Here is a 9,915-nt window from a genome sequence, read left to right on the forward strand (position 1 = left end):
TGCAAGAGGGCTTGGGAAGCAGCTCCTCAAAATGATGTTTGTATCATACCACAAGTAGTTGCACTGGCAAAGTGAAGGAGAAACTGAAATGTGGCACCAATGTGGGAATGAATGGCTGAGGATGCAGGAGGTGTGGTGGAAACCACCACTGAAGCCAGGGACTTGGTGATACCATGGTTTCACATTACTGGAGCTTAGGCTGCTCCTGATTGCTGGCAGCACAACACTGGCCTCGTTCTCTACAAACTCTCTAACATCTACTTTCTTAAAAGACATCTTAAAAAAGAAATAGACAAAACCAACCAAGTAAAAAATCCCTAGCCTAAATACCAAAACAACCACAAAAAGTCCTCATAAATGTTAATTTTTTGTGAGCATTGCATACAAATACATACTTCCCTCAACAGGCAAACCTGAGTGGATTTGTCATCTCTGTGGCTTGAGGAGCTTGCTCACGATTCAGAGCCACTGCAGCAACCCACTGTCACTTCATGGGTGATGCTCTGAGGGATCTGTGTGAAGGCAAGCACCCATGACAGAGAACAGAGCAGCCAACGTCCTCTTGAACGCCACACCTGAGGTGTTCAGGTGGTATGAGCAACAGGGAGATCCGGCTCCTTCCCCCAGAAGCTCTTTGATGTTTGTAACAGTTAACTGTAGCTTTATTAAAGACTCATTAGGATAAGTTTGAGAGATCACATTAATCACCAGCCTGAGAACATTACAATGATGAGCTGCCAAAGGCATGAGCAAATCACTCATAATTACCAGTTTTAGATGCTGCTCTTCAAAACTTGATTAGCTACAGATACACAGGTGATAGTTGCTACTCTTTTTTATAGCACGTCCTCACTATTATCCACTCTAGTCTGATTTAGGTTCTTATTAGAATAACATTCTGCTAATTAAATAATCTCACACACAGATTGTTTCATGATGAAGACAATTAAGTGGGTTTAAATAATTAATATTGCATACTGTTCTGTCAGTGTCAAAAGAAACTGGTGAGGGATGCACACAAAAGGCAACTCCTTGCTATCCCCATCCATCACAACTGTGAACAGAAATGACAAACAGTAAAGAAAAGGAGAGCATTAATAAGCCTAAATTTTTAGAAAAACATGTAGACATTCAATTGAATCTTTCCTCTGAAGGGTTGAAATCCCTGAAATCACCTATAGGAATGAACTCATTTCAAGCAGGTTGCTAAGATTAGGATTTTCCCCTTCCATACACTGAACAGACCAGTGGTGATGCTGCCCTCCTCCACCATACACTCTGGGTCTGAGCTCTCCTGCTTCGGATGTATGTATTCCACAACACCTGGAAGAAAAGGAGCCTTATAGGAGGCGCTGCTCTTCTCTGGAGCCACATCACAGCAGTGCTAGAGCAGCAGCAGGCCGTGTTTCTGCCTTCCCTTGCAGCTGGGCTTTGGGGACGTGCTCCCACAACACCAAAGCTCCAGCTGCAGCCCCAGCCAGCACCCAGGACCTGCCTGCCGTCTTTGAAAGGGTTTCTGTCCACCCCATGAGCAGAAACATACTTTCACCATTGCCCAACCGTGTCTTGTTCTCAGTTATTAGATCCAAACCATGCTGGATTAACCCATTCAAAGCATCCTCTCACCACAGCATGAGCATTTCAGTCCTTCTTCCTTCAGGGCAAAAAAGCACTTCCAACAATTCTGAAGCTTATTTAAGAAACAAACTCACCAAAAATGTGAAGGCTGCCAGGAATTATTTCGTTATCCACAGAGGTTAAAGTTTTATTTTGATATAAAAATTAAATAGCAAAGTTGTTTTGGTTTTTTTACAGTGATAAATTAGAAATTTACAGTACATACATTGAAGTAGATATATTTTCTGTACACCCCAAAATAATCAGTGTCTATTTCCTTAAAATTCAGAGAAAGGAGCTAAGTTGTCTGTTCAATGTAAGAGCTAAGCTTGTACCTCTCTGGCAGACGCTTGTGAACGCTGCAGTGCCAAGAGCACAGGCTGAGGGGGGAGATGGGAGCAGGGGCCGTGCAGTGGAAGGAAACGCCTGCAACGTCTGTGCTTGTATAACCACAGCAACTGCACTTCCGAGACAGGATTAGTCACACCCCTTATGGCTTTAAGCTCCCAACAATGCTGAAATGAGAGAACTGTGGAGCTGCTGATACCCGCTCTGCTTGGCAAGTGCCAGGTTTTAGGCTGTCTGCTGTGTCCTCCCGCTTGCACAGCCCTGACATGGAGCCAGGTAAATGCATGGGGGTGAATACATCAATGGAATGGTCTGATTGATGCAACCACTAATTTCACTTTGGGGCAGTACAGCGTTCCCCCATCTGCTGGGGAAAGATGTGTCCTCAGGAACAGCAGCTGGTGCCTCCCCCCAGCCCACCTCTTTCCCACAGCATTTGAATCGCTCACATGCTTTAATGGAATATCCCTCCAGGTCCCTCCTAGGGCCACACAGTGCCATCCTCATCCAGCTCACTGTGTCTCACATCACCAGGAGCACCCCTCTGTCAACAGTTCACAGTGTCACAGGCAGAGATGCAAGGATTTCATAAAAAGGCACTATTTAACTTTCACTTCTGTGTACATAGCAAGGTTAAAAACGCCATTTATTGAATCAGTCTACTCAAACATGGGTCTTATTGTCCAGGAGAGTATCCAAAGCCTTTCAGACTGAAGCACACCTTGAGTGAACGCGACACCTTGGCACGGCCAAATAGTAGGTTACAAAAAAGGGTCATACTGCATCCTTGCTCCTTGGAAGCCAGCATCCAGCTGCTGACTTTACATTCCTCACTGTGCCAGCAGAAAGACTGCATGATGGAGAAGCTCCGCCATCTGAAGATCTCACACTTGCAAAACTCCTCGTCCACAAAGGAATAACCAGATCCAAACACAACACTAACAGCAAGAGACTTCATGGAGAGGGTGAAAAGGCCCAGCTGGAATGTGGTGTTGGCCAAGACAGTGCTTGTGTGCCTTGAACAGAATGTGTCAAGTTGTCACTTGTTCTGCTGGAGAGGGAGCCCAACCGCAAAGACTGCCATTAGGGTTTGTTTGGGGTCTGGATTTTGTTTGTAAAAGAAAAAAAAGTTCTCTAGCACATGTTTTGACACTGACATTGAAACAATACATGCTTCTGGGATGGATTAGCACTCACTTCCAGAGCTGGAGTGAACTGTGGTTTGGGAAGCACATGGGCACCTGTGTGGAAAGCAAGTATTTTAATAAAGCAGCATCTGTTCTCAGCTGCCCTGGAAGATCATGGGAGCTGGGGCACCAGGGCGATGCTTTGCAGCTGATCAGGTTCCACACAAACAAAGGAAGCAAAAGCTTGGGGCACATAGATAAAATCAAATGTGTTTCAAAAAGATAGAGCATCATAACAGTGTTCTCTAAATGCTTCTAGGATATTTGTATTTGCATCACCTTTCTCACAAGCCCCTGACACTACATTCAGCTCCCCACAGGCTGATGCCTCCTCATATAAAATAATAAGAAATGTAATGGTTTCTTTCAAACATTATTCACCAAGAAGTTGGATTTCTTGTGTCCCTTTACAAAAACTGGAAAGGTCTTTGTTGCTCCTGAGGACTGAATGCCTGCTCACATTCTGTGTGTAAATATACATTAAAAACTGTCTCCATAGCTGTCAGTGAGCAATTGAAGCATCGTTGTGAGGCAGTCAGCTGTACTGCAATGTCATGGGCTGAGAATGTTCTTTTAATTGCAACTGACACACATAATTATACAACTGATCTGTGTGAACACGAGGTTGCCAAGCAATTTAACATTTTGCTTCTCCCCAGACTGGCGTCTACAGAGGAGATACCATCACACTGAATGAAATACATTAAGACTTAATTGCTTCATGCAATGAGTCTCCAGAGTCAAGTACGTTTGCTTGGAGAAACATGGCATTGTCTGAAGGTACCTTCAACTAATTTTTCTCTTTTCTGAAGGAAGGATCACTACAGAGTTAAGACTTTTTTTAAAGCTAATAAATGCAGTAGAATAAAGTGGTCTGCTAGAAATAGCAGGAGCACCTGAAGGTGCAGGAATGGAGGAAATGGATAATGATAATAGATGCAGAAGACCATACACAGTATCCCACCTTGAGCTGATTCCTCTACTTCTGAGGACAGCCATGAGTAAAACTTTTAGATTTTATAAATATTGATAGAACCACAGAATAACTGAGGTGGGAAAAAACACAGGGAGGTTCAAATTCCCACAAGGCAGAATCAACTCTCCATTCAGACCAGGTTATAAATGGCAAAAAGAATGAGTCAAAATTATTATTAGGCCATTAGATGACTCAAAAGTCATCCTCACTAATGCCTCACTAAATCCTACTCATCACGGGTAAGACCTGGAAAGTCCATTTACTATTTGTTTCAGGACATGATCCCTGACTGAATTGTGCAGTGTATTGGAACACCAGAATTCCCCAGGGCATAAAGACAGAATCCTCATCAAGCACTTCCTTCTCAATGCTGAACTCACAAAGAAGACATCTGACTGAGGTCCTGCTCCATCTTCTGGTAACTTGGTAACTGGATCCTAATTAAGCCCAGAATTTGGCCCTGGACTGCCTGTCCTCCATCAGCTGTAAGGGAATGAAAGGAAAACATCGTCTCACAGCTATGGGCTACAGCACCTCCATTTCTAAAGAGTTCAAGACTTAAAAAAGGAAGATAACATGTTTGGCTATTTCACAGCTTTTATAGCCTCCCTGGGCTCTCCTATTTTGGGCAGCATGGTTTATGGCTATTGTATCTGCAGCATGATCCTTTTGCTGTTTATTCTTTAAGGCTTTTTTTTTTTCCTCCCATCCCCAGACAGGTTGTGCAACGATCCCCTACTCTATTCCCAACATTTACACAGCAATGTTTGCACATGATCAGTCCTTCACAGGAGAGCAGTCAGAGCAGTGGGATGCTGTCCTTTTCTCATACCACGGTCTCGTTCCCTTTGCCGGGTTTCACCCAACCGTCCGCTCTCTTCTCCCGTTTCATTTTCCCTGAGTTCACCAGTCTGTTGGAGCACTTCTGCCACGTGTGCAGAGTTTTGGCTGACCAGATCCACATACCTGATGTAATACCCACCAGAAGGGACATGAAAATTTTGAGCATCTCCACTGCCATATTGGAATCATCTGCCGAATAGCGGAAAATGGCCCAGTTGGAGATTTCGTAGAAATAACATGCAATGACACACGTTGCTGGGACGGTGTACAACACTGAAAAGACCCCGATTTTGACCATCAGTCTTTCCAGTTTGTCAGTTTTAGTTCCATCTTTCTGGAGATTAGACCTGATTTTAAATAAGGCCACGAGTCCCGCTGCAATGAATAAAGTCCCGATGACCAGGTAGGTAAAAAGCGGAGCCACAACAAAGCCTGTCAGCGCATCCAGGTTCTGGTTCCCAACATAGCAGAGGCCGGTGAGCTCGTCTGCATCCACAAGTCTCATAATCAAAATGACAATGGTCTTCACCGCCGGGATGGCCCAGGCTGCGATGTGGAAGTAGGAGCTGTGCATCTCGATTGCTTCGTGGCCCCACTTGAGTCCCGCAGCCAGAAACCACGTCAGTGTCAGAATAACCCACCAGATGGAGCTAGCCATCCCGAAAAAGTACATCAGCAAGAAAATTATCGCACATCCTGTGTTCTTAAGACCTTCTTGGATAAGAACAGGTTCTGCTGCCTCTTCAAAATCACAGGATATCCTTTCCCGGCCCACAGTTAGCCTCACAATATAAGCAATGCTATAAATATTGTAGCACATGCTCAAAAATATGATTGGCCGCTCCGGGTAGGAAAATCTGGATGAATCAATCAGGAAGGTCAGGACTGTGAAGGCAGTCGAGATGAAGCAAAGACTGGCCCATATGGCCATCCAGATATCTGTGAATTCCTTGGCTGACCTGCTGTACAGACCAGCGTCGTAGCCGCACTTCAGGACGCAGCTCAAACTTCTCTTCACCCAAATGTACTGATCTGAGTTAGATCCCATGCCGTGGCACTCTTCTCCAGGCTGCAAGGAGGTCTTGCTGTGAAGGGGAACCTCTTCGTCTCCTGGGCCCTCCATGCACATGTGGTTGTGATCATTCTGGGGTGGGAATTTGCTGCAGTTTAGGGCGTCTGGCCAGAAGAACCCAAATTCTTTTAAAACAGGTTCACATCTTCTTTTGACAGAGAGGCACATGCCTCCACAGGGACCTATGGGGATGTTAATCTTCTCTGTGCACATCGGCACATAAACTGAACACAGGAAGAACTGGAAGAGAGAAACAGAAATCACAAGTGTGTTGAGGGAAAATGAAACAGGCTGCAATATAAAAAGTTTTCTTTTTTTTCCTTTTTAGCAGTAATATTTGGTCCCTTGCCTTAAAAAAAAACCAGGAAGAAGCGTAAAACAAATCAACCGAGAACAATAAAAACAAAAGAGAGAAAAAACCCAACAATGTTGTCTTTTTTCAGTTCAAATGTGGTCCAAAGCCAAAGTTTGAAAATTTTACTCCCTAGATTAGCTCCATGTAAATCTGGCCCATCAGTTCCAATGAAGCAAGTGGGATTTAGCCAGATTTAAACCTCGAGGGTACAATTTAAGAAAGCAGAAAACCAAATTAAAGGGGTTTAAACAAATACATATATTTGTTCTGAGCATTGCCTGGATATTTCAGCTAAGAAACAAATAGGAGGAAAAAAGCATTTATTGAAATACTTCCGTTCACGATCCTCCCAGAAAAATGGCTTTTATTTTACAATAAGTTCACGTATGCATTTACGACAGTAATAAAATATTGTAGTTTTCTCGTCTTTTGAATAATAGTAATTCGGCGACGCGACACCGTGAGAGGAGTTGCGTGCTGACACGGGAACTCTGCCCCGAGAAACAAGCTGGGTTTTGTTTGAGGAAATCCATGCCCGTGGGGAGGACAGGGATCCTGCCATTCGCCTGGGAAAGAAACTTTGGCGGTGGAGCTGCCGGCGGGGTCCCGAGCTGCCCCAGCTCCCCGCGGCCAGCCCCGCTCGTTCCGCACGGAATCGGGCGCGGCACCTGGGGCACGGCCGGGACGGAGGGCAGCGGCCGGGAGAGCTCCGGGAGCCGCCGCAGCCTCCGCCAGCGGCCGGGAGGGGAGCACCGCGCTGCGGCGGGCGCTCCTCGCCGCGGGCAGCCGGGACACCGCCGGGACACCGCCGGGACACCGCCGGGACACCGCCGGGACACCGCCGGGACACCGCCGGGACACCGCACCTCCGCCCAGCGTGAGCCGCGCTCCCTTCCCAGCCAGCCAGGAGCGTCACAGCGAGGCGGCGCGACTTTCCCGATGGGTTAGTACTGATCCGAGCAGGAGGGGACGAGGATGGGGTGCTGCGGGACAGCAGCCGGCCCGGGCACCGCACGGCTCCGCCGTGTGTCGTCCCCACCTCGCCCACGCACCCAGGTCCCCGCGGAGCCCCGACGCACCTGGAGCTGGCTGGAGCAGCCGTACTGGATGAGCGGGGTGAAGGTGGTGAGCTGCAGCTCCGCGTCCGCCTGCAGCTCGTGCCCCACCAGGTTGGGCATCTTGGTGACATTGTAGCCCAGGTTCTGGCACATGGCGATGCGGATGGCGTCGCAGCGCCGCTCCTCCTCGTCGCCGAAGCCCCGCGCCCCGCCGAGCAGCCCGGCCAGCAGCACGGCCAGCAGCACGGCCAGCAGCCGGGCGCGGCCGGCCGCCCCCCCGCCATGGCCCCCCGCCATGGCCCGCAGCGGCCCCGGCCCCGGCCGCGCCGTGCCGCACGGGCCGGCTCCAACGGGGCGGGCCGGGGGCGGCTCCGCTATTAAACAGCCGCGCCGAGAAACGGCCCAGGGGAGGGACGCGCCTCACGGGCCGGCCCTCACGGCGCCACCGCCCCCGCCGCGGGAGCCCGCCCCGCGCAGCGCCCTCAGCGCCTCCGTGCTGAGCAGGGCAGGGCAGGGCAGGGCAGGGCAGGGCAGGACAGGAGTGCTACCTGCGCCTCAGCCGGGCACCCGGGAGTTCCCCTCCGCTCCCGGGGGAGCCCCGACCCTCACCCCAAGCCCGAGGAGCGCACTTCCGCAGGCTCCATCTCAGCGCTCCGCGCAGGGTCCCTTGTCCTTGGTGACCCACTACCTGCATTCCCCTCAGAAACCCCCAGGGATAAGTCCGTGTCTCGTCCCCCCACAGCAGGTCCCCCCTCCTGTCCCGTGTGGCCAGTGCCCCTGGGAGACATCGTCACTATCCCCTGAGTTCCCACCGTGAGTGTAGGTCCCAGGGGCTCCCCAAGTTCGGCTCCGCAGGGCTAGGGGAGACTGAGCTCCGTGCCGCAATCTTCCCCTCACTTCTGGCCTTTTTTCCAGCCCTAAGTGCTCAGCTCTTCTACTGTGTAGTTAAAAATATCCGGGGTGGCTTTCTAAGCTGCTGTTTTGTCTTCTCGATGGGTTAAACTGCACCACTAGGTCACATCTGGGCTGTAGCATTGTTTGTTTTTTCACTGGGGCCATGAAACGTGTAGGGCACTGCTAGGTACCTCCTGGCATTTGTATAAATCCCTGTAAAATAAGTAAGTGTGGATGAAACATTTGTGAATTTGGGAGGAAAGGGCTGGATGATTAAGCAGACCTTTAATATGTCAGCAGGAGTAGGGATTAAGAGTAGAGAAACAAGACTCACACTTAAATTCCCTTGATATTATTTACACCTGTAATAAAATCTAGTTGAGCTGGTTGTGCCTTTAGCAAAAATATGTCATCTATTAATGAATTCTTTGTAAAGCACTTTGAAAATATTTGTAAAGCCCTGGTTAAGCAACCTCCTCCTGTGTGCACGCAGCAGGTGGCATGTGCATGTGCTCCTGAGGGGATCTGTCACAGGCAGCCAGGCCTAAGAGCCCCTCGGGGCCTTTGCTGCTCCCCATCATTCCCCAGCTCCATTGGTCAACAAGACTGCGACTAATGGCACAAACCTCCCCTCAGCTATTGCTCCTTACCAAGCACAGGACTGTAAATCACAGCAAAACCCATGCTATAAAGTGCTCTGTGCTTGCTCACTGCAGGTTTCCCCTCTGAGGCTCTGTCCCCAGTGGGGTTTTTTTTTACCTCAGAGAGGGGGGAAACTGTGTGTGAGCTGACCTGAGACATTGCAGGGACTGATGGACATTAATGTGCTTTCCTCTAGCAAGATGGTGCTTTAACTGAGGTTTTGTGAGCGTAGGTATTTACAGAGCTCTCATTGCTGTAACACTTTACATCTAGCTTGAATAAACAGTGTCTCTAAACTCACAAGATCCTTGTGAGGCAGACAAGTAATATTATCTTAACTTTTCAAACACAGAGGCAGACAGTGCTCCAGTCCCAAGGTCAGTCAAGGAGCCTGCAATGGAGTCAGCAACTCAACCACATCATACAAAGCCCATATTTACCTGCAGGCATTGGTGTCTGCACCCGGCAGTGCTCAGCTGCTAATCTGGGTGGGTGATAATGCTGTGAACACACACGGTGTGCTGCACATGTCCACCAGGCTGTTGCCAGCACTGCCAAGTTTACTTTCCCTAGCACACAAGTGCAGGGAATGGGTGATGGGTGCTCCCCATGCAGTCAAACACATCAAAGTAAGAGGCAGGCTTTCATGGGAGAAGGTTTTGGTTGGAGTTTATTTTTTTCCCAAATTATCTAGGAAAGAAGGCTAGAGCGAGAATCATAGTGACCTTAAAAACTATGCATCTTTGTCCCAGTATATGAAACCCCTTTTCATCTGCCATCTCCTGCTGCAGTTAGGTGCTGAAGCAGAATTTGCTGCTGCTAGAATAAGGCCTTTACCTAATTCCTATGAAATAAACCACCTACTGCATATTCAGAAATTACAAAGCAAAACCCTTGGACCGTGAACCTAGTCCCTGGACTAA

General features: G+C 48.6%; 1 protein-coding gene across 1 annotated transcript; it reads right to left on the reverse strand.

Annotated features, from left to right (window-relative positions):
• Positions 1-1,736: 1,736 nt before the first annotated feature.
• Positions 1,737-7,672, reverse strand: FZD4 (frizzled class receptor 4). The gene is made up of 2 exons (XM_063148822.1): positions 7,478-7,672; positions 1,737-6,283 (listed from the first exon to the last, which is right to left on the reverse strand). The coding sequence occupies exons 1-2, from the start codon at positions 7,607-7,609 to the stop codon at positions 4,955-4,957; spliced, it is 1,461 nt and encodes a 486-aa protein (XP_063004892.1). The 5' UTR covers positions 7,610-7,672; the 3' UTR covers positions 1,737-4,954.
• Positions 7,673-9,915: the final 2,243 nt, after the last annotated feature.

The sequence above is a fragment of the Melospiza melodia genome, chromosome 2 (assembly GCF_035770615.1).
Source record: "Melospiza melodia melodia isolate bMelMel2 chromosome 2, bMelMel2.pri, whole genome shotgun sequence".
Taxonomy (NCBI): domain Eukaryota; kingdom Metazoa; phylum Chordata; class Aves; order Passeriformes; family Passerellidae; genus Melospiza; species Melospiza melodia.

Bases quoted from the DNA above. Each gene is read 5' to 3' on its own strand.
- FZD4 (XM_063148822.1), bottom strand. From the start codon at position 7,609: ATGTGCCAGAACCTGGGCTACAATGTCACCAAGATGCCCAACCTGGTG. The intron at 6,284-7,477 runs GTGCGTCGGGGC...TCTCTCTTCCAG, and splicing joins GCTGCTCCAGCCAGCTCCAG to TTCTTCCTGTGTTCAGTTTA.